The sequence below is a fragment of the Argiope bruennichi genome, chromosome 11 (genome assembly GCF_947563725.1).
Source record: "Argiope bruennichi chromosome 11, qqArgBrue1.1, whole genome shotgun sequence".
NCBI classification, from domain to species: domain Eukaryota; kingdom Metazoa; phylum Arthropoda; class Arachnida; order Araneae; family Araneidae; genus Argiope; species Argiope bruennichi.
The window spans coordinates 4,746,670-4,773,190 of record NC_079161.1 but is presented as its reverse complement, the minus strand read 5'-3'; the positions used below and the strand labels follow the sequence as shown (position 1 = coordinate 4,773,190).

General features: G+C 26.6%; 1 protein-coding gene across 1 annotated transcript; it reads left to right on the top strand.

Annotated features, from left to right (window-relative positions):
* Nucleotides 1-117: 117 nt before the first annotated feature.
* Nucleotides 118-26,425, top strand: LOC129956999 (ubiquitin-like-conjugating enzyme ATG3). Its single transcript, XM_056069099.1, has 9 exons — nucleotides 118-360; nucleotides 1,273-1,314; nucleotides 13,868-13,988; nucleotides 14,335-14,442; nucleotides 15,042-15,097; nucleotides 17,006-17,128; nucleotides 21,291-21,446; nucleotides 23,617-23,744; nucleotides 25,789-26,425. The coding sequence occupies exons 1-9, from the start codon at nucleotides 289-291 to the stop codon at nucleotides 25,940-25,942; spliced, it is 960 nt and encodes a 319-aa protein (XP_055925074.1). The 5' UTR covers nucleotides 118-288; the 3' UTR covers nucleotides 25,943-26,425.
* The last annotated feature ends 96 nt before the right edge of the window (nucleotides 26,426-26,521 follow it).

The window sequence follows — 26,521 nt, the reverse complement described above, 5'->3', positions numbered from 1 at the left end:
AAATATCATTATATATGACATTTATATAAATAATAATTTTGTTGTCGATTACTATCAAAATGTAACTCATTTTATCAATGTAATGCAATGACGAAATAAACATAAAGAAGACTCCTCAACTTTATGTTTAGACTAAATTCCGCGCAGGATCCGCGATACTTGTGAAAACGAAAAGTAAGGAAGATAATCTGTCACGGGACATAATACATGTTAGCGATTTTGCGAAATTTGTAAATTTTGATTAATTTTATTTCTTTGATAAATTACGTAGTTTTCTATAAAATTAAGATGCAGAGTGTCATAAATAGTGTCAAAGGAAAAGCTCTGAATGTTGCGGAATTCTTTACACCAGTTTTAAAGGTAATCTTTGTCAACTTTGGGTTTATAAAAATACATATAAAATAGACTGAATAGCGCAAAATAGATGCATTATTCATTCGAAGAAATCTGTGGCTTCTAATAGATAAATCTTCTGTTACATTTGTAGAATATCATGCACCAGCCCGAAGGCGTAATATTAGTTCTTATCGATGAATTGCAATTCATAGATTGTGGTTTGTTTACGTCCTTGCTTGTTCTAATGTGTTATATTGGTCTTTTCCTAAGTTTGTGAAATTCATCTGCTATAGCATAAACAAAATTATGTAGAATTTGTTCCTGTAAATTCCTTAAAGTGATTTTTAAATAGTATTTATTCTTGATAAATTTTTCATCCAAAATATTTTGCTTTCACAGTTTTCTATACATAATAAAATGCTTATTGTTAAAACTTTACATACGATTGTCTTTAATTTTAATAAGATCGTTTCATTAATAGTAACAATGAGAAATTTCCTGAAGTGTTTTTCATTTTATTCTTTAAATTTCAAATAAAATATGCGAGGGAAAAAATATTTGTAGCTAAATTGTTATCAAAAGAAAATGTTAATTTGGAAATGATTTATCATGACTGAATTAAAATATTAAGCAAACTATTTAATATAAATCAACAATGTAATTTGCAGAATCTGTTATTAAAATTGCTTGACTATTAAATTTTTTATTTTAAAATTATTATATAAATTCTGTTTAAATTTTAATAAACTGCTTAATGTAAAATAAGAAGATATCCATTAACTATTTTAGGTGAAAACTGGTAAGCTTATAAACATGTGATTTTTTTATTGATATTAATTTTATAATGTTTTGAAGAATATTGGTATAATTTAAAATTACTTTATTGTATGAGATTAATTTTTAAAAATGTAACCTTATTTCCTGTTTTTCATGTAGGATTCTAAGTTTAAAGAGACTGGTGTTTTGACTCCAGATGAGGTAATATGTCATTCTTTTATGTTATAGTAGACTTTGTAAATTTTTCTCTTTTCTAAATTTGTATTTATTGCTTTTCATTTTTGAAGATGCATTCAAAATAACTGATGTTGGAGATATTTATTATTAAAGAAATATATGTTACAAATATTTCAAAGTCTTCTAGACTTGACTTGTTTTTTTAAGAGGTACTTACTAAAGTTCTGCTGCTATCATAATTATCAAATCAAAGCTGCAATCTTGGTATAATATGCAAGTTTCCAAATAAGTCTGAGAACCATTATAATAAGGAAATATTACCTATGTTTTTTAATTATTTTATATCAGCTGTAATTGATTAATTATACAATTATTTTCAGCTATGATATCAAGAAAACAAAATTCCATAAGTGATCTTTGATCTCTGGCATACATATTATATATGATGAAAGTTAAAAGAAGTAAAATTAACTTACAGTATTTAACCTTTTCTCTAGTGATGGGGAATGTTGCCTTATGCCCACTATCAGACTGTGGTAAAAAACTATAACAACAAGTTATTATAAAGAAAGTGACCTGTATTAATATTCATTTGAATTAAATTATACTGTTGCCCAATGATTCCATAAATAGGCTTAAAATGAAATGCCACATTTGATTAGCTTATGCATAATTCAATAGCTATAATCGTGGGATAAAATATAAAGATTGCAACTGCAGAATTCGCATATATTTCAAACCCTAAGTATACATATAAATAAACCCCTGGGGTGTTTTTTTTTTTTTTTTTTTTTTTTCTCTCTCTCTCTCTGTTTCTCCTATTCTCACTCTTTTTATCTGTTTCTCATGTTTAAACTTCAGAGGGGAAAAATAACCAAACATTGATGATAAAAAATACTGCTAATAATGTAGAGAAATATTGCAACCATTCTATAAAAAGATATGCAAATGTGTATGAAAGATAAGTTTTTGGAAAATTTTATCAATTTGTGTTATCAGTTATATTTCTAATAAAAAAAATCTTTAAATGAAAAAAGAAAAGCTGTTAAGAATAATAAAATTTATTTTATGAAATTTATACTTGTTTGGAAAGTATTCATTTGGACAAATTATGCTTGTAAACAGTATGTCTCATTTTATTTTGTAAAACTATGCCTCATTTGACTTTACTTGCTACAAAAAGAAATGTAAATTTAGATTATCCATTGTAATTCAACAGAGCATAAATATAATTAGTTTTAAATACACCACTCTTATTAGTTTTAAATAGAATGAAGAGAATTTAAATTGAAATATAAAATTTTGTTGTAATATATAAACATAGATATCTTTATAAATATATAACTGAGAGTGCAAATTTTTCCAAAATATATGGACTTCTAAAAAAAAAGATGGGGCACAGTTATGAATAAAGTGAATATTACCACTATTTTTAAATGAAATACATTGTAACATTGTGCCTCGTGAATACTATGCCCCTATCTTTGTCTACATATTACAAATTTTATGTAATTGTTTTAGTTTAATAGGAGAGAGTAAATTTTTTATAATGTAAATTCTTTTCTAATAATACAACATTTACATATTTCTTAAAATCTTAGTAAATCAGCAATATCTTAAACCGATTAAAATTATATCAAAATACCTCTTGGTTATTTAATTTATTGTTCAATAAACTATTTGGAATAACTAGAATTACTGTTACTAGGATAACTGGATCTGTTACTAGATGTAGATAATGAGTTTCCCTAAATTTTAAGTACTTTTTTATCTCTTGCTGTAATAGTCTCTCCTGTGGAAGAATTATATTTCACAAATTAAAAATAATTTCTTCGACAGAAGAAAAAGTTTGTATTTGTAAATGAATAGATTATTTAATTTGATCGTAAAGTTAAATAAAGAAAAATAACTACTCTCAAAATAATTTTAAAATATTATATTAAAAGAAATTATAAGAATGATAAATTCAGAAACTGATTTATTTATTGAAATCTCTATATCAGTAGAGGTTTTCATATACAAAAATATGTATTTCTATTTTCTCTAATTTTTCTGAATCTTTTAAAAATAGTAATTGATTACAATTTTAAATTTGTATATATTTCTTACATTTGTATTGTACAGATATATAGCTTTTTATTTTGAATATCGAATAAAAATTTAAAAATATAGAACTTTTCGTCTTTTATTGCAATGGCATTAGGTTCCTATTAATGCCTCTATTTTTGTATTATCTTGAATTTTCTATTAAATATCATATTTCGGGGAAATTCATTATTGAAATTTAGTGATAAATTATGTAACATATGGCATTTTCAAAATTCTCTTTCTGTGTTTAAATGTTGTAACTTTAAATATCTTCATTATTAAGATTAGTATTTGAAATTCTGTCTAATAAGGATTATTGTAAGCCAGAAGATCAATTCAAGTTTTTAAATTTTATAGCTAACTTCTCTTTAGTCAGGAAAAAGATAGCTTTGTAGCAGAGGTGGTGGTGGCATAGGTTTGCCAACAGAGGGGGGGGGACAAATCTGACAGATGGGACAAGCACAATTTATTTAATTTGGTTTCAAAATAGCTCATAATAACTAATTTTTATATTTAATTAAAGGTAATTAAGTCATATTTAGTTTCTTTTTTTATTCAGATACTCACCCTTTCTTTCATTGTTAATAATTTGCAGACATTTATACCAAAATTTTCTCAGTTTCTTTAACTGGCCATCCAAAAATTGTAAATACTTATCCATTTTTTTATGAGACTCTTAAAATTTACTTGCACTGAGATCTAATTTTGGAAAAAATATAGGTATATTTCAATCTAGATTGTACTATATAGATAGTAATACTAGAATGTAGTATATAGTAAATACAGATTGTACTTTAATGATGCGTTATGTTAAATGAACAAATGTAAGCTCTTTTCATGGAAGCTACATAAAACAAATATAGAAATTCAAAAAAATTTATGAAAGAAAGTTTTTAGAAATCCAGAATAATAAATAAAAGAATATAATCTATGCTTTTGCCAAAAATTGATTTTTTTAGCATAGTCTCCTACTAAAAATTTTTACAAGAATTGAAACAACATTTTGGAATTTGGAAGTATTTTGAATGTGAGGCGAATAAGCATGTGTGTGCAACAAAAGTTTACTATAGATCAGTCACAAACAATATAAAATGCGAAAAAGATATAAGATGTTGCTTCTTAAGAGGATTGGATAAAATGTTTTTAATATATATAAAAACTTATTATTTTATGTAAGATATGATAAATGGACTACTTAAACATTAGATTTCCCATGTATTTATTTTTCAATGTATATTTAGGATTAAAAGCAATGTATTTCATTAAAAAACAATTGAATAATGAATATTAATATACCTATCTTCATTTTAGGCATGTGTTCTTGTGGTTAAATACTTTTTTCCCCTTGAAGCTGTTGCAAGCTAATATTTTCCCCAAAAAAATGAGTTTTATCCTCTTAATTGCATGCATTTTTTTTAACTCCTTTCGTATATAATGATAAGTCTGAATTCTGCATTGAATTACTAAATTTTTAATCTGCAATTAAGTAAATAATTTAAAGTGTAAAAATCATTTGAAAATGTATCATCTCAAATGCTTTTATATTATTCTAGGAATTCAAATAATAATAATTGTCCCAAATAGGATGTGCTATCCAATTAGGAAGTCACGTAAATTCATATGTCAAGGGGTTAGTGTGTATGAATAACTATTTTAATCATCATTTTATCAAGACATCTTTATCCAAAGTCTATTAAAAATTTAGAAGCACCTGAAATTATATAGATTTTGCTGCAAAGAATAATTGAAAGAAAGAAATTTTTTTCAAAAAATATATTTCCTGATAACATAGTTATAATACTGAATGCAGAATCTAAAGAATTTAGTAATGCAGAATCTGAAGAATTTAATAATTTATTTAATAAATTTATTGCATACTAAGATAAGCTCTTTTAGATTAGCTAGCCATAACACATATATTTATATTTTGTCATCATAGAAGTCAGTAATATTTCTTTAGTGTGATAATTGTAGCCAGTAAATTAGATTGCAAAAAAGAGATATTTACTGTAAAATAAATTTAATTTACAATTTATTTATCCAAGTTATTTATAATGAATTTACATAATTTGGTTACAGCAAAATAACTCTTCTGAGCATGCATATTGCATAACAGTGTCAAGAAGAAAGATAATTTTATTAAATTTATTTAACCATTAATTAGATTTTTATTAGGAAATTCTCATAGTGAAATAGGTTAAATAAATTTACCAATTCGTTACAGAAGAAGTAACAATGAGATGAATAAAATGATGATTTATTTTAGAACTATTATTCATTGAATTCTGAATTAGGAGAAACAACTCTTATAGCCTTATTCATGTATAATATAAAATGACATTTCCCTTATAACTTCACTTGCAGCTAATTGAAATACTTAATGAAATTTTTTGTTATAACCTGTAATAACATTTTAGCTGAAAGACAAAGATTAGTCAACAAAAACGCGATGTCTTATTCACTTGCCATTGTATTAATTATTCTGCTAAATAAAGTGCAAATTATTAGCTGAATGAATGTCATTTAGATCAGAAGTCTGAAAATCTGCAGTATTAACATCATTGGCATTCATTGCATTTTTTAGTTGACCAATCAAAAATTTTTGGCAAATATATTTATATCTCTTTTTTTAAAAGATAGAATTTATTTAAAAAAATGTCATAAATCAATATGTAGTACTGTAGAGAATGTCAAAAATCTATTATCAATTTTTTACTTTATTCCTAATAATTTATTTTTCATTTTCTTCGTTCTTTGACATCATTCATGAGTGCAGTCATTTTAAAATTTCTGTTAAGGTTTCTCTTTTTTTTTTTTTAAGAGAGCAGGCTTTAGGTAAAATTTATTGAATTCCAATATATGCATTTCAAAGTAGTTATAACACCATTTTCATCTGTGATATGTCTACATAAGTATGTGATCAAAAATAGAAATCTTGGAAATAGAATTTATTTAATTTGTTAATAAATTAATGTCATTTCCTTTTTAATTTATTGATTTAGAATAACAAAATTCTGTTGTATTGAATTATAAATTGGAAACTCACTAAGAAATGCATTAAAAAAAATCTAAAAATTAAAAAGGTGAATTTTAATAATTTAAAAAAAAACAAGAGTGGGCTTTTTCTTCTTTTTAAGTAAAATGAAGATAAGATTTGTTGTCTTCTTCGGATGCCTGTAAAAATATTATTTTTGTTTGCTCAAATATTAATCAAACTACCTCAAATTTCATTTGGGATGGTTGAAAAACCTTTAGTAAAATACATAGTATAAATAAAACAGTAGATGAATTAAACTGGAAGAGAGATTGATCATTTACTGAACGTGCATCAGTACTGTAAAGAAATGATAAATGCAGAGTGGATTCAGTTTTTGACATACAGAATTGAGCTATTTATTGGCACTTAGCAAGTGTTTTTTGAATGAATCTGAGAACTTGGGCAACATTAATATCTAAAATGTTTTGAATAGTTATAGGCCTCAAAAAATGAAGTAACATGTTAATGTACAATTTCTTAAAACCCACTGTATTAATTCTCATCATTTCACTGAATCAAATGTAAAATATTTGAAGGCAAGCTGAATTTTTTTATAGAAAGTATCTTTAAACAATTTATCTTTAACATCCTATGCTATCTTGATGTAGTACATAATATCTATTCCCTGCTTGATTTGTTTATGATATGAACTGGTTGTTGATTAATATTCTATTTTACTTCTTTTAATATTCCTTACGTGCAATCATGAAGTAGTTTAAAATCAGGTTAAGGAAATAAATAATGGCAGCTTGAATAATCATGTGATTTTATATCCTGAAAAGTTTTCATGCAGCATGGCTAGATATTCTTTACTCACCTGATTGATCATTTCATCCCCTTGATATCTCTATATTCATGTGAAGGCCTTTTCTATATCAGATCATCTTGTTCTTTTAATTCCAATTCTCTCTTATAACTATTACTTATGAATAACACTGAGCTAAAAATATGTTCCTCCATTAAAATAATTATAAAACACAAACTGTCTTTACATTACAGGCTTGCCTAAAATCCCTTCCTATTAACAGGTATGCATGAATAAGTTTCAGTAATATGCATTTTAGTATTGAAACTGGGACTTACCCTTCATTAGATACTATTGATCTCTGATTACTGGGCATATTCAAAATATGCCCAGTATAGTATAGTATAAACTAGTATATTAGTAAACTAGTATAGTATAAACTAGCCCTCCGACCCCCAGGCATAGTTTGTTTTTTAAATTAATTGCCGATTGATTTGAAAGTTCTTTAACTATCCTTATGGAGCTTTGAGAAGTGCTGGTTTCATAATTTATCTTTATTGCTCACCTCCAAGCACCTAAAAATCCAAATGCAAAATTATTCCACAAAAAATCATAATTTTTTACTTTTACTTATCTTGTTTTGATTATGTAATGTTAAAATTGTTTAATATAAAATTTATAAAAACTTGGGAATGCAATTTTTCTGAAAGTGATAAATGTTTGTCAAAAATTAGTGCAACTGATACTAGCATTAAATACCAAAACCTGTGAGAGGGGGGGGAGTAGAAACGTCATTTTATGTGACTAGTGTGTGCATACAACAGTATTGTTAGATCAATCAAACGATGACAAAAAGTCATTTTTTATCCAATACTAAATACCACTATTGTTTTTATTGGCTGTAAAAATAATTAGATTTTTTTTTACTGTCAATAAAAATATTTAGATTTTTTTTAATTGTCAATTGCTCCAGACATTTTATTTTAAATTTCATTGAATTTTTCTTTATAAGTTAGCAATAAATTTACTCAGATTTGTTAATCAGTTTGCAGATTTCTATATATCAAAATTCTGGCCTGTATGTATATATATATATATATATATATATATATATATATATATATATATATATATATATATATATATACTGGTCAAAAGTATTGCAAGTTTGAGAAATTTCTCGTTTTTTCAGGAATAAGTTCTCCAAAAGTAATATTTTTTTTCATTTGAGGTGATATTTTATAGCATAAATGTGGTGGAGAAGTTTCGAGCTATTGTGAAGCAATATTCTGCAATGAATAGTGTGCGAACGTCGTCCCTTTCGTTTATTATAAAAGCGCTCAGACTGCGAAGGATTTCATTTCGTTTGTTGCGTTGTCGAAGTGAGTTCGCTGTGCATTGATTTTCAATTTAAACTGTTAATTTCTTTTTAAAATGTGTGAATTAACTCGTGAGAACGATCAGGCTATTATTTTAATACATCAAGGAAGTATTTAAAATTTTAAGATTGCTAATTGGTGAGACTGCAATAAGTCGACTGTTTCACGCCTCATAAAAAGATTCAAAACCGAAGAAACTGTAGATAAAAAGCCTAGAAGTAGTCGTCCAAGGTTATCTTCTAAACGTGCTGATGTCACTTTGACACTATTATGCCGTAAAAATAGATTTGTAAGTTCTGCTACACTTTCTGCAAGAGAATGGAATGAGTCCACGTCTGTCATTGTCTATTCCGGAACAGTTCGCAGGAGGCTCTGTGAAGCTGGTTACAAGGCACAAGTACCTAGAAAAAAAAAAACCAGTACTGATGAAAGCAATGCAGAAAAAACGATTGGAGTGCGCCAAGGTGCACAAAAAAATGGAATATTTCGGAATAGAGATAAGTTATATTCAGCGATGAAAGTCGCTTATCTTTAATGTCTGACAAGCCTGGTCACGTTTGATGTAAAGCAAAGGAGAGCATGAAACCAGAATGCCTGGTTCGTACATCAAAACACTCAGAAAGCTTAATGGTGTGAGGGTGCATATCATATCAGTCAAATGGACGACCTCATTTTGTACAGGGAACCATGCATTGTGACAAATATGTAGGTATACTGAAGGATCAAATGCTTCGTAGTGCTTGTGACATGTTTCTAAGGCGGAAATAAATATTTCAGCAAGATCTGGCACCCTGCCATACATAAAAAAAGATAAGACAAACTTTACAATTAATTTTAAATTTCAGTTCAGTTCAATTTTAACCTCTATATCGAGACATACATTATTTTAGGTTAAGGCTCATTTGCAAAACATGGTATTAATGTTCTTGAATGGCCAGGAAACTCGCCAGATTAAAACCCTATTGAGAATTTATGGATTATAATGAGAAAGAAAATAACTGAAAATCATCGAAGAACAAAGCGAGAACTTCAGGAAACAATAACTAAAGTTTGGCACCATGAAATACCGAAGGTGGCGTTGCAAAACCTTGTGAATTCCATGTCTAACAGAGTGATTGCTGTGATCGAAGCCAGAGGTGGCCCAACCAAATATTGAATGCTTTTCAGTTAACTTGAGCTCTTTTATTATCTTTTTTGATCAAAAGAACTTGAATTTTTTTTTTTAGTTCATTTTATTCCGAGGAACCAAAATGGATTCCTGTATATTTTGTTTGTATTTTATTCTTTTTGAAATTAAATAAATTTTTTTTGTTCAATAATTTATTTATATCTTGCCTTTAGATTAATTTAACATATATTGACATAAAAAATATCACTTTAATTGAAAAAATATTGCGTTTGTGGGGCTTATTCTTGAAAAAACATGAAATTTCTCAAACTTGCAATACTTTTGACCAGTAGTGTATGTATAAGCCAGATTATTTAATATGTCGTTCAATAGTTAATAAAATCATGATATTAGTTTGTATTTCATTGCAACAATGAAAATTATCTTTGCAAATTATGCATGAAAAGATTCTTAAAATTGGGGAGGAAATTGTCCAATATTAAATTGGTCTTTTTAAATATTAAGGTGATATAAAATTCGTTTTAATGCAATAGTATTTTCAAAAGTTATCACAGTTATTTTTTAATTTAAAATTCCAAAAAATATGCTTCCAGGAAAATATCCACCTGCTCCAAATATATTAAATCAAATTTAGTAACTCTTGATCAAATAGTCTGCCTTGTAGAGTGCATTCGGATGTGCAGTGAAGTGTATCTATGTATGCTTAATTAAATTGGTTTTCTTTGTTAGTAAAAGTAAAGATATATTATAAAATTCACTTTGCACTGTTCTGTTTTTTTATGCTTTAATATTGTAAATTATAGTTAAATCCTAATATACATACTTTTTAGACGGACAAAGTATTTTTGAAACATAATAGCTATTTTTGTAAAGTTTATATAGATTTGTATAGATTTAATTAAAACCATTTACTCTCTGAATATTTGTTTTACTTTATTTTCATATATCAGCTGTTGATCCTTTTAACCCCTCTTACTTTAATTGCCAGTTTTTGAAAAATTCAATTCTTTTACCTGGTAAAATATTTGGGCAGTGGTAAAAATTTTTCTAAATCTCTTTTCCACAGTAAATGTTTTCCTTCAAATCATGAAACTGTGAAATGATTAAACACAGAAAGATTGTTATGTTGCTAGTGTGGCACAATTTTAGTTTAATTTGAATCTCTTAAGATGGATTAAAATACTTTACCCTTCTCCTTCTCTTCATGTAAATTACTCTTTTGAATGTAGCATAAGTTGCAGATGTTTTTTCTTCTGAATAGATGGAAATTTTTTAAGGAAAATGATAATTGAAGAAAACATATAAGAAGTGAAGAGGGAAGACATACAAATATTTGGGAACATTTATCACAACACTTTAATTTATGGTTTTAAATAACCCTAATAATTATTGGTAGGTTTTTTTATATATAATAATTGCAATTATATTTTACAAGTACAAGATCAGCATTTTATTTCTGTTTAATCTTGAATTATTCCTTATTATATAATTGCAGAATGCTATTTAGATATACGTACACACTAGATTTTTTTTTTATTTTAACTTTAAAGATCCAGTTTTTTTACAGTAGGTCATTAATTTATGTTTAAACTCATTTCAGTGAGAAAAAAACCATATTACACTAATTATTAATTAATTAAATAATAATTTAATGAGCTAATTAGCATATTTTTTGAAACATGATATTTTAAATTCTAATTTGTACAGACACACAATTTTTTTGGAAATTATACCTAATATTAGTCTTTATGTTGTCTGCCTCAATCAAGTTATAAAAATATATAGTTTTTTTAACGATTTTTTCACCAAGAATGAATATAAAAAGCGATATTTTTTCTGTAATTTTAACTTTCAAATAGCTATTAAAAATTTATTTCTATAAATATAACTTTGATTGAGGCACAAAACATCCATTGTTTCACACAAATTATTTTAATATATAAATAATTATATTTGGTTAATTTCTTGTTGAGTTATGATTGTTTGAACAAAGCAACATAGTGGGAAAAATATCATTCTTCATAAAATGAGTTTAAAAAAACCCTGAAACTTGAGTTTTTAGTGAATGTATCTCAAGAAAAATAATTATAACTCAAGAAATATTGCGAATATTGACAACACCTTGGTATCATTTGAAAGCTAAAGAATCAGAGAACATTTTGAAGCAATAAAAAAAATATTCGATATTTTGAACGATTTTCAATGTTTTAAATGTGTACATACACCTTAATGAAAATTGTGTCATTAACTTTTTAAACTTGTAGTCATTAATTTTTGAATAATAATAGCTAATCTGGTTTGATCACCCATATACAGGTGTTCCAAAAAAGTATGTATAACTTTTAATAATTATGAGAGAAATTACTTAAATATATGGAATTACCATATATTTAAGTAATTTCTCTCATAATTATTAATAGTTTTGAAGCTCAAAATCAATTAATCAACAAATCGATTGCAGACATTGAAAGATAGTATGTCCTAATATTGAATTATATGTTTTACAACATCTTATCAATGAGTGTCTGAACACTTAAGCTCAATATTACAATTACTGGCTATTCTATATTTGTTTGAATTAGTTTCAGCTATGGGGCTTAGATGTATGTTATTAGATCTTATAATAGTTATTAAAAGATGAATATTCGCTTCTGATGAGGCACTTTCTATATATATTCCTTCGTTATGTGAAATTCAAGCATTTTTCAGGGTACTTCTGTGATATTTGAAATACTCAGTTCATTTATTTTCTCTTTAACACATTAAGCTTCACTTTGATTATTCTTTTGTTTATATATATATTTGTTCCCATGGGTAGTCACCTTGCCGCAACCAATATCTTTTTTATATAAAGTTTCATGTATTTTATATAAAGTATTCATGTTTGTAAAAATTAGAGTATTTTTAAGAATATTTTTCATATAATTAGAAGTGTATTATTATTATATAAAATAAAATAATAATCTTGAGTCATGAAGTACTTTGATTCTTAGTTGTATTTTATTATTAATGAAACCAAAAGTCATTCTTTCATATTCCAGAAATTAGTTTATTAAAGTTAGAATAAATTGATTATTTTATTCAAATTTGCTTTCGCTTTTTGTTAAAGAATGAAAGAAAATAACTAAACTGCATTAAAATATTTATCTTCCATCCAATATTTATGTGAAATGCAAAATTAGAAAAATATTTGTTTTGTCCAATCTACATCAAGGTATATTGTATATTAAGACCTATATAAAACCTATATGAAACATGCCTTGGTCTAAATGCTGAAAAATACAGATGTAAAATGTCCTTTGATATTGGTTAATGGCATGAAGTATATTAAATCACTTTATGAGGTGTACTTACAAAATATACATATGTGTGTACTTACAAAATCAAGTGTTTGATCTGAAGAGTTAAGGTAATTTAAGAAGTTGTTCCAGGACTAGTAATAAATAATTAAGAACTGGTCTTTTCTTTTTATGCAACAATCTATCACTGTTTACTTTCTGTATTATTTACATATTGTTGTGGCGATTTGCGATGAGCGAGGATAGAATCTGGGACCTTGTGGTTCGCAGTCCAGTAACATGACCATAATACAAAAGCAATTGCTCGGGTAGCGTAGTTGTTAACTGGCTTATAAGCTTTCACCACAGACTCTCCCTCCAGCGAGTCAGAGGTGAGATGAACGATATGGCTGTTGAGTGGTGATGTATTATTTATTAACTGTTGATTCTAATGTGTCTGTACCCATTTGAGTAGCGCCAAGCATTGTGGCGAGCGTGTGTGGGTGAGTGGTTGCTGATGCTGTTGCTGCATCAAGTGAATCTGACGACTTTTGGTTGCTGGTAGATGGCGCCACAACAGTTGTACGAAGGTTGAAGGCTCATCATCCGAGGTCACCAATGTAGCAGATTGGGATGCACGGGGATAGAACCTGGGACCTTGTGGTTCGCAGCCCAGTAACATGATCATGATACAAAAGCAATTGCTCGGGTAGCGTAGTTGTTAACTGGCTTATAAGCTTTCACCACACTGTCTATAAACATTCCATTCCATCTACATCCTATTTGGAACTTAAGCTTAACTCAGTCCAGTTACATATGCAGTTTGATTCATAATCATTTATAGTATTTTCTCCACTTATCTTAAACATTATTTATTCAATTACCTTGTAAGCTAGTAATTGATTCAGTAAATGCTTTCAGTTTGTATATGCTGGGGATCATCTTGTACATCATTACCCAACGTGGCAATGGGCCAAAGGAGACGAATCTTGCTTGAAGCCGTATTTACCGCCAGATAAACAATTCCTGGTGACAAGAAATGGTAACTATTCAATTCTATTTACACATTCTAAAATTCATAACACACGGAATTAGTTATAGAATAATCATTCCTTGAAATATTTTATACAAATTGGTTTTTTAAATTTTGCGTGCAATTTTTAAAAAAATATAATTTTTTATAATGTTTTTTATGAATTTTTTTATTAAATTAGTAATATTTTTACTCATAGTAATTTTTATTTTTTAAATTAAATCACTTTACAGACATAAATATTTTATGTGTATAAAATTTTAATATTTAATTTTTTTTTTATCTCATATGATAAACTTAGTTTATCTTTGGTTATTATTTTAACTAAAGGACTTGTTTTCTTCTATATTTATAGTCCCCTGCTATAAAAGATGTAAAGAAATTGAAAAAGCCGAACATCATGAAGAGCTCCTGGAAGTTGATGATGGTGACGGTGGTTGGGTAGATACTCATCATTATACAGGTATCTGTATTTCTTTTTAAAATCTTCAGCCATAGATACCACTGAATAGATATTTTTCTACTTAAAGAAAAATTCTGGTGCTATGTATTTTTTCTACTGTTTATGTAGTTTAGTAATGCTCTCCTAAAAATATTTTTAGCATTCTAATGAAAAGATGATTATACATAATACACGTGAAATTTTGAGTCTTTTTAATATTTATGTTTCAGTTTGAAATAGTAATATCTAATGTTAAACTTTCTGTATTTGAAAAAACAGAATTCTCATATTGATCTTAAACATATTTTGTGCAAATACTTGTAAAAAAGCAGATTTGAAAAACTTACTAATTTTTAAGGCTTGAAAAAAAGTAACCTGAAAATAATTGAAATGTTGTGAAGCAACTTCATTACATTCTTCTGGAATGCAGTGAAAAGATTTTGAAACTTCAATTTTTCGTCAAAAAAAAAGATTTTAATCTGCTTTTATTATTAGCATAGAATGTACAGATATTATCACATTCATAATTATAAATCACGGTATCTTTTGTTTATATTACTTTACATAACTATTTTTCCTTGATTTGTTATTATTTTTCTGATGCTAAATCATTCTTTCAGATAGTGATGTTGCTGCAGTTGCTGATCAAGTTCACGAAATGACGCTTCAGACAAATGTAAGTGATTATTGTAATGATTTCATCTAAATAAATAATTATATAATATGTTTTACTTTATGCTTATAGTTGAATAACTTCATCACTGAAATTACATGTATATTGGAGATTTTAAATTATATATTCTCTGCATAATTGTAATTAATAAAGATTGCACTTCAAATAAGTTAACTTTATGAAAGAATTAATTTAGCACTGTTAGATGTTTCATGTTTGTTTATATATGATTTATACAAAGCAAAATTCAAATGTATATAAATCAAATAAAATCTTTCCAGAAGAGAAATCTGAAAGGAAAAGAAACACAAGAATACAGGAGACCAAACACAGTACCATCAGACATGTATTAATGCAACAGTTCATTGAGTCTATTATTTAGAATAGAAAAATAATATATAAATTAGCTACTAAAACAAAACAGAAAATTCTTTGGTATGAAAGTTGCAAAAATGCCCTATTGCAATAATAGGAATTTTCTGGGGTTTTTTGTTTTTTTTTTGTTTGTTTGTTTGTTTTTTTCCATTAAATATGCTTTTCTTATATTTTGCTTCTTTTTTTGTAATTTGCTTTTTAATTCTTTATCCTTTTATTTGTATATATGTATTAGAATGTGCTCTAATTTTGTCTTTTTTTTATTCTAAATAAACAATTCTTTTAATTTAAAAAAGCAAGTTTTTTTTTTTTTTTTTTTTTTTTTTTTAAAGCTATTGGTTATTATTGTGATAGGAAATAAAATGTTTATTTTTTTTTGCAACTTTCTTGTGGATGAAATTTCTAAATTGTTTTAGCTGCTATTGTATCTATTCTTTATATATTATTTTCCCAGTTTTTTTTAAGTAATGTATTTCTCTATACTGTTATCATTTTCATTTGTGTTTGTCCAAGCAATCCTACTTGATTACTTCCCAAATGTTTTCCCTCTCTTATCTTTCAAAAACTTTCTTACATTATTTCATTTCTTGCCAATTCCTCTATATCCACAAGGGTCATTAGCTGGATTTCAATTCCTTTGTGAAGAGACAGTTGGTTCTTATTGGATTGCTTTGTAGTGATGGCCTTTCTCATCTTGCGTCATTTGCAAATCTTGCAAAATTCCTTAACGTCTTTCCTCATTTCTTGCTAGGAGGCTTAATACTTCATTGTGAACATATGAAAACATAGTTCCCCTTAATATTGTTAAGATAGAATATTAGTGCATTTGGTTAGTCTATTGCTATTAACAAAGAATGGTTAATTTTCCTTTCCTTATTTAAAAAAGATAAAAAATAAAATTCAGTTTGATTGACTCTAATATACATTCACTCTTTGTGTTTGTTCTAATTGTTTAACATTTCAACTGTTTTCTCTGATAACAGCTTCTCAGAAATTAAATTGCAAATTTTCTTATCTGGTTAAGATATACTTCATTCCTGATTAAAAATATGTCAACTGAGAAACAATTCTTATGAAATTATCATATCTAATAAATCTAATTTAATATTTTGTTATTTATAATTTGTACAAATAGATACTATATAAATTTTGAATGTTTTGATGATGTATGAAATTTTAAAATGTTAATTTTGGCTATTTAATCGCCTTTTTTGCTGTTTGGGTTAAATTGCTGTTTTTGATTTTTGATATATTTTGTTATGTGTTGAACTTAATTACAATTTTAAAAATTGTGGCAGTTATTCTTTTAAATCTATTCTGTTTAAACAATATAATATGGTTATCATTATTTGATGAATTTCTTGAGCAATTCTATTGGATCATCAAAAATTCTCCTTGTATTAAACTGGGAGTCATAGACAATCTAATTTAAAAAGTTTCAGATAAAATTGAAATTTTTTTATGTGCAATATCTATTGTAGTATGTCAAATTGACCCCATCTGTATGTGATTTATAGATTTTACTGTTTGTTGTAGGATTCTTCAAAACCTGTTATGAAGCCAGCTGAAGAGGAGGAGGATGATGATGACGATGATGATGAAGAAGCTTTAGACATGGATGATTTCATGCAAAGTGGAATGTTGGAATCAAATGATAAAGTATGTATTTTTTTTCATGAAATAAATTTTAAGGAATGAACCCATTATCAGTACAACAAAAGCTATTTATAAGGGAGGATTGTGTAATGCTGTAAAGATATATTTTCTAACAAATGTTATGAAATCTATAATTTTACTTTTCCAAATGAAGTGAGAATAGATAGCCCATATGTTTGTTACTCTCAATAGAGTGAATGTTGAACACGATAGAATTGATGATTTTAAGCAAGACATGAAATTAGTATCAATTACATACATGCATTGCTTGATTATTTTGTACATTATAAGACAATTGTAATATTTATGTAAAATTAGGCAAAAAATTAAAGGATCTTTGTGAGAAGACATTTCTGAAAAGTTTATCATGTGAATTTTTTAATTTATTTTTGAATCTGTCATATTATTTCAGGTACATATCGTGTCATTCATATTAAGATACCTTTACTGGGGCAAAGTGATAATCTTGATAAATTCTAAACTGAATGGAAATGCCAAGTTTTTCTCAATTTGTAAAATCATCTTTCACTTGATAAAAAAAAACCTGTATACAAAGACGAAAATCTTACATTTTCAACAGCTTTTTCTTATTTAAATCTGAAATATAAGTGTTAAATCAGATTTCACTTTTAAACTAAAATTCCTTTTATTTATTTAGAAGATTAAGGGTGTTGTATACACACCACCTACAATTTTCAAACATAATGTTATCCTATGTAGAAATATTATGGTCTTTTTTTCGTTTACTACTTCAGTTTCTTTTTTATGAAATCAACTGCAATTAAAAGTTCACAAAATTTCAACTGAACCATTTAAACAATTTTAAAAGAAATTCTGTTATAAATAAAATAAAAGTAGCGACTGTAAAACATCCATTTTGGTACTTCTTTCCTATGCATATTTAATTATTTTTTTTAAATGTGTAAAAGCAGTATTTTAGACCTATAATTAGAAAAATAGTTTGCACTCTCCCCCCCCCCCCATGCTCCTTTAACTCCTCCCATTCGCAGAGGAAAACACTATAAACCCTCCCTTTACCCTCTGACTGATTGTGACTTTTTTTATCTGGTCTTCACTATGTCTTAAAATCTCCCTCTCAGCATTCTTTTCTTTCTGCTTTTCCTTTTTTATTATTATTATTTTTTTTTATTTATTTATTTTGTTTACCATCACAGCTGTGGTCATCTGCACCTTCACAATCCACACTTGTTTCAGCGAATACTATCGTACCTCTAAAAACAAATTTAGTAAACTTTTGTAAAAAAAATTTGAAAGTCCAATGTTGCTGTTTATTCAAAAGCTAAAATTTTGCATATTTAGCTGCATCTCCGGACCAGCTAATTGGTGATGATGGAATAATTGTAGCACAATATCTTGTAAAAATATTACTCCAGATGAGGCAATCAAAGTTAAAAAATTTCCATTCTGGGAATTTAATAACGATGGAAAAACAACCATAAAAAAATAACAAATATTATTTTCAAGTGCAGGGCCAGCTGCATATAACACAAAAAAATATTTTATTTTCAAAGTGGATGGAGAAGAGGCAGAAAATAGAAAAAAAAATGTTATCCAATATTTTAGCAACAAAAAAATGGGGAAAAAATGAGATTTTTTTTTATTTTGACTGTTTATTGACAGAACTTGTTGATCCCAGATATCCTAGATCAATGAAAATTCAGGATCCTTCTGTGATTATAGAGGTCCCAAGGGGGAGGGGGAGAAAACACAATGTTTCCGTAGCTTTTTATTCCTCTCGATATTTTTAATAAATGTACTTTTTTTTATATATAAAATTCAAGAATTGAGGCTATTTGTCTGCATTTTTTAAAAAATTTTTATTTGACCTTGAATTTATGAGATCTTGTACATACATTTATCTTATTCATAGATCTTGCAGTAAATGATAATTCTATTATTAATAGAAAAGTAAGATTGTTTTTATCAAAAAAAATAATTAGCAGAACTAAATTCATTTAAAGAGAAGTAAGATATAAGAAAATCTGTATCCGTTTTTATTTACTAATATTGAATACTATTGAATATTCTCATGTTTCTGAATTAGTTTTCTTCAAAATTGCTATTTTCTATACTCACAAAAAGGAAAAAATGTATGTGTGAGTATGTATATTACAATAGTTCACAAAGCAATATCTCTATTAAAAAACTAGCTGCCTTTAGCAACCAGCTGGTTCGCCTGTATAAATGATCTCTAAAATTTTCAATTATATATTTTATGTAACTTGGTCTCTTAATAGCTTTTTCTGTAAAATATTTAGTTATCAAAACTTCAGATTTTGATAGTTATAGATTTTAGTTTTACTATTATGTAGGCCTTAAACAGTTCTGTTCATTGTGTTATGTATCTCTTACTAATTTTCTGTCAGAGCCCATGAAATTTACACTTTAAATTAGAGTAGAAATGTTAAACTGCAATTAATATTAAAACATTTTTTACAGAAACCAAGCACAACTTTTTTTAAATATGAAAATTGAAAGCAGAATTCGTTGAGCATTGAAGTTTTACATGCACCGCAGAATAATTTTCTTAATTTATATAATATATTAAAGAATTATTCAACAAAAATTTCTCTGATTCATTGTAAAATTCAGTTTTTAGTTTTACTTTCAAAATATTTAAATGATGCAAATAAAAATTTTATTTTATTTCGGATAATAAATGTGCCTTTGAAAAAATTATGAAATTTAAATGTTACACAGTCCTTTTGTTGTAAGGAATCATATTCTGCAAAATACTCTTGACAGTTGAACTTTTAAATAAATGTTTCTATCTTCCGCAATTAAATCTACCAGTTTTTATATATCAATATTAGAACAATCAACATTTTCATAATCATAGGCCAATCACTGTTGAGAAAGAAACCCTGGTAAAAGACTGGTGTATCTTCTTTGAGATGGTCTATGAAGTGGTATAAAATTGCCTGTTTTTATAGAAGAACGATATTCAGATTTCATAAATTATTCAGCTTTATTGAATGATTTAGTTGATTGGAGTTAAACAATTTTTAGTTTAAATATTGGTGTCTCAAGAAAATTTTGTTAAATATGATTCAAAAGGCAGAGGACCTATGTAAAAATTTTGAATTCCTAATTCATCGGAGCATTTATTGACTCAAGTTACATTAAATATAATAATTTAGTTCATTTAGACCATTTTGTTAGCAGATGCATTCCCCTGATTAAAAGGAACTGATGGGCGCTGATTAGAGTGATTATCCTATATATATATATATATATATTAAACCATGTTTGCCTTAAATTTAACTGTTTTATTTAATTAATAATATAGATATTGTAAAAGATCATAGAAATCTTTTCATTGAGAAATGAAATTTTTTGTATTTTGGTTATACTAAAATTTTATATTCGTATCAAATTTTGTGAAAAGTCTGTCAATGTTGTCTATGAGAATGTAGTATTCATGATAGATAAATGAAATTTGTCTTAATTTTTTATACAAGAGTTCTAGATTTGTATTAAATTTTTGACTTAATTGCTCAAAAGGTACAATTTCGAAATAAATAGTTGATTCTCACTGTATTTTGAAGCCAATCTTAAAAGTAATATCTTTTATAAATTAAATAGAAATTTGAAAGAAATTGTCTTTTATTGGTTTTTACTGGTATATACATGCCTGTTTTGACAGAATTTTAAATATTTAGAAACAAATTTGATTAAAAACCAAGTATAAATGTTGAGCTAATTTGTAAACTAGCCACTAATCTGCATCTGATCTGTCATTTTTTAAATCTTATTATTGTTTATTGTCTTGGGACTTGAATGAAGTAATAATAGTTTTCTCATATATCCATTCTTGAAATTAATTTAATTTTGATCTGAACATATTTTACTTGATTCTTCAAAAAGCAATAATTATAACTGTAGGGCATAGAATTATACAGATGGTGGTGGGTATTGTAAAAATGAACAGTTATTTCAAATATTTATATAAATTTTACAGGCAAAGTCATTAAATTTAGATTCCTTAATTATATCCATTTGCTTAAATTTCATTGATATTTGATTTTAGGGTGAGTAGAAAATTTCATTCAGAATAATTGTTTGACAAATACAGTTGCGACTTTTAATTTGTATTCTCAAGATGCTTTTGGTATACTTGTATATAACATTTGAATCCTTCTAGGCCACCTTCGATGTTTCAAAGCCAACTGACAAACAGGATACAGATATCCCAAGTGGGGCTGAAGGAGGCATTGTTGCAACACGAACATATGATTTGAACATTACATATGACAAATATTATCAGACACCAAGGCTGTGGCTGTTTGGCTATGATGAGGTAAGAAGAAAATTGCTTTATTTATTGATTAGGAAATTCGGGGGCATATTTGCTTTTTAGTCTTTTTCCTCATTTTATAAACTGAAGCATCTTATTAAATTTAAAACCAACACATTTTCTTTTAATATAATTGATAATTCTATTTGTTAAAGGCAAAAATATTTTATTTGAAAAATGAGTTAAAAATGAATTTCTAATCAATTTTTTTCATGTTGTGTCATTCTGTTTTTTTACATAATTTCAGAAGAATGTATCAGTGTTGTGAGTTTTAAGTCCCTGAGTAACCAAATGTTTTAATTTGATTCATTTTGTGAACAGTAAAAAGTTTTAAATTGATAGTTTGTTCACTTTTATCGATTTTATTTTTCAGTTGTTTACTTGTGATCAAAATGTTTTCTTTTCCATTGGCAGTTAAATAAATATTATCAATTTTTGAACTAATTGTGAAGAATAGGTGTTTCTAACTGAGCCAATCGGTTATTTCACTTATTTCAGCTGGAATTTAAAATTCTAATGTTTGGATATAAAAAAAAAAAATTTGTACATAATAAATCAAATGATGTTAAAAACCTGTAGAAGAAAACCTATTTCATGCCATTTATGAGTAATTAGACTTTCCATAAAAGGCAAATCCAGCAGTCTTGTGGTTTTATTACACATAAAGAGGATAACCTTGTTTTTATTTCTAATAAGTAATACTTATTATTCAGTTTACAGTAAAACTGCAATCATACAGATTAATCAGGACCAGAACTGATTTGTATAATTGTTGAAAAAGGATTATTGCTTTGGATGAAAAACAAAACTTGCTTATATTGTATTAATATAATGACTTCTAAAATTAAATTCTTTCTGTTTTATATAATTGCATTTTGTATCAAATTATCATTGTTTGAATACAATAGTCAGAGTAATTTGAGTCGTTGTCTTTACTCATTTTCACTTCGGAAGCAAAGCAATTTGAATAACAAGAATTTGATAGTTAGAATTCTAATGTAATTATTAAAAAGTAATTCAACATCACAATAACATATCAAAATATATTAGTATTATGTCAGTAGAAATAATACTTCCTTTTTCTCTTGCGATTTATAAAGGCAAAGTATAAGGCACTAAAATTATTCTTTATGGGCTTCAACAATGAAAAACTCTAGTTACTAATTTATGCATTCTGAATTTGAAAAACCAAATTTAGTTGAAAATTTTGAACAAAAGTTACAAATGACTTCAATACAATTCTTGTGAATAGTGAAATATTATTTAAAAAGTATCTTACTGGTAACTGTGATTGAAACAAATTTTAACTATCATTATTAGTTTTCTAATCATATTTATTGCTCCTTGTTTTTCATAACATCAATGTTTGTGCACCCAATTTTTGCTATCTTCATGTACTAAATCATCTCTGATTCAGTCGAATTTAATTTTACTGAATTAAGTAGAATTCATTGGTAATAGAATTGAATATTATTTAATAGAAACTTTATATGTTTGAGTGCCTTTGTAAGGTTACATTTTTTTGTCAGAGACATAAATTTCTAAATTTATATCAATACTTTTCCATATGTAAAAACATATGTTATAAAATTTGAGATAAAAATTATTTTTTCTTGATTCATTCATTTTGAGTCTGTATTATGATTCATTAGATTTTGTGAATTGTCTTGCAATTCCTTACAACAGTAAAATTCTTTTGAAAATCCTCCTTGTTGACATTACATTCCAAAAAATTGCAATCCTACATTGTATTTTCCTTGCAAACTGCATTTTATTTATCTCTTTAATTATATTGTTAATCACTTTTACTATAGCTTTAATAATTATTGCATAAACAATTAATGAATAGATATGAACATTCAGATAAAAAATAATTGCTATCAAAAAATGATATGAATTTGGCCTATTTTAATGAACTCGAAAGTGAAAAGCAATTGATTAAATATACAATTGTGTTAAGATTGGATCAATATTCAAAGTTAAAACATTTCTTGAATAATTTCAATTTTTTAAAAATTGAATACACAAACTGGTTATTGCATATCTAGTTATATTATTATGGTTTTTACTATGTCCCGCATATTATCAAAATAGGTGATATTTTTATAATTGCCATTTTAAATGTCTGTTCATTGAAAATTGTTGCCTAAATACAATTATATTTCTTTTGCAGAATCGCAAGCCTTTAACTATTGAAGAAATGTATGATGATATCAGTCAAGATCATGCTAAGAAAACCGTGACCATGGAAAATCATCCCCATCTGCCTGGGCCTCCCAGGGCATCTGTGCACCCATGCAGGTATAATTTCACTTCACTTATTAGTTGAAAATATGAAAAAATATTCTCTTTTTAAAACATGATGAACTCTCTAGATAACTTATTTTTATTGAATAGATTTCAGCATTTAGAAATCAATATTAAAATCTATTAAACTATATGCAGTGGTAATTTGGAAGTCTGAAGAATATAGAATTCAAACAACAATTCAAATTTTTTGCCAATATAATTCTAGAAATATACAAATAAAGAATATTGCACTTTAGAACTACTAAGCATGAAAAATGAGAAAACCTAGATGGTTGTTCTAAGGTTAAATTTTGATTTTTGATAATTATTTATATTTTATTTTCTACTTCAGGATGAATAAATTTTGAAATGCTAGAAGTGAGAGAAAAAAAAATAATTAAGGAAAAAAAAGAATTAATATATGTCACACTTTCTATCCTCGCACTTTCTCCTCCACTCTATTGAGTTTCACTAGAAACACTTCTACTCTGCATGATATTATAGCCAGTAGTACCCAAGACTCAGTTTATTGGAACCATTTCTTGTCAATAATTGGTTTTTGATTGATTTGCATTTATTGCATATCATGGGTTATATGACATGTGGAAGGAATTTTTGAAAGCCCATTTATTGCAGATAAGCAGAGAATTCTTTTGTTAGAATTTTAGAGTATTTTCTATCTTCCATCCTCAATCCTTCTTTGAGAAAAGGGTGGGAAAATAGTATAATATATGTGTGTAGAAATAATCAGGAATGGCCCCACAGAGACATGTGCAGAAGACTGTGATAGTTATTGAATCAACTGCATAAAAAAAAAAAATCTTTGAAAAATGGATTATTTTAATCCTAGAAGGAAAATATCACCTTGTATCTTTCATTGAAATTATGAAATCAATTTGATTCCTATTCAAAGATTATTCCATTTTGAGGTGTTTGTGTGATTAATAAACAAAGAAGAAATTCGATCTATTAAAATGAGTGTTCAATAAATCATTTTCTCACAAGAATCATTATGCATTGTGGATTTTTATAATGCAAGTATTGTGAAGAATAACATTTTTGGCTTTAAAATGACAGTAAAGATGAATCGGCAATTTTAAAACAAAAGCAAAGAATCATTAGAAAGAAAACAAATTTATTATAAATCTAACTAAATTCTAAATTGTTATTATTCATATGTTTTGAATTCAAAAATCAGTTTTCGGTTTTTGCCTGTAGGGAAAAAAATACATATTATATTTTGTAAAGCAGTAAAACATAATGCACTAGCAGATATTTAAAAAATAAACACTCGGGTACTGTCACGTAAATAAATTAACAAAGTTAAAATAGCCAAGATAGTAATGATTAAATAAAGGAACTGTTTAATAAATTCTAATAAGCATTTGCTTTAAAAAAAAAAGATGCATAATAAAAGTAATGATTTAAGAGAAAACAGTCACAAGTATAAAATATATAAATATCTATAACAAAAAGTTATTTATAAAAAAAAATTCTTAGTGAAAATCAATTACAGAAAGAAATAATAATCAGGATTTATTTGTTGATTTGTCAATTATTACCTTGTTTGCCCAGAGGATTGCTTGTTAAGTCTTCATTTTCTCCTCTTAGGAACAATTAAAGCTTTTTTTTTTCACAATGACCTTCCATTACATCATTTTATTATAAAAATTTGTTAATATCAAACAGAATAGAAATGCTTATTCATACTTCTCTTTCATAACACTGGATAGGCACAGACAGTCAGATTTACTAGACCCTATGTTGTCTGTTAAAAGAAAGAAATCAATTTGACTACTGCAATTATTTTGAAAATTACCTGCTGAATTTCAGGTAGCAGAGAGTAATGAGCCATTTTTGGTCTGCAAGATTGATATGTTGAATAGCAGAACAACAATTTCCTTTCCTTGAAATGACAGAATCTTAGTTTGCATTGAAAGAAAATTCAAAATGACTGTGAATTCATTCAAAATTGAAAGAGAGTTGTATTTTTGTTTATGGACATCTTTTTTTTTCCTTTTTTTAAAAAAAATCTTAATTTGGATTTCTTTTTTAGGCATGCAGAAGTGATGAAAAAAATCATCCATACTGTCACTGAAGGGGGTGGTGAACTTGGTGTTCACATGTATTTGATCATATTTTTGAAGTTCATGCAGGCTGTTATCCCCACTATTGAATACGACTACACTCAAAATTTTTCCCTAGAATGAAATCAAAGTCTTGCTGGTTTTGTAAATAGTGTGCGAACCCTACTGCTGAAGATGATTCCTTGTTGAAAGTAATATGCTGGATAAATTATTTTTGCAAGAAAAAAAGTTTCCCTTTGGGGCCAAAGTCTGTGTCTATCATTATATTTGTTTGAAAAATAATTGCTCCTTCAGAGATGCATTTAATGTTTTTTTTTTTTGCTTGAAAATGACTAAATTTATTTTATGTTAAATTATTTTTCTTCAACTCAAAAATTTATTAATATGAAGTTTGTTGTATAAGATTTGTTTCTATGGAATATTAAATATGAATTGGTATTTTGATGAAGAGTACTAAAATAAATTTTTAGCCATAGGTTTTAATAATTAAAAGACTATTTCTTTGCTAAGAAATTGTGTTCTTTTAATAATAATTCATACTCATCTTTTAGAGACAAAAAATATATATTGTTAATTTGGAAGAGATGCTTTATAAATGATTGCTGTTACCACTGTTTAAATTTTGTGTGTAATAAATGTAATAATATTTTTCACATGTTCATATATTTCTTGATGTTTGATGAAACATAATAAAGTTTATTT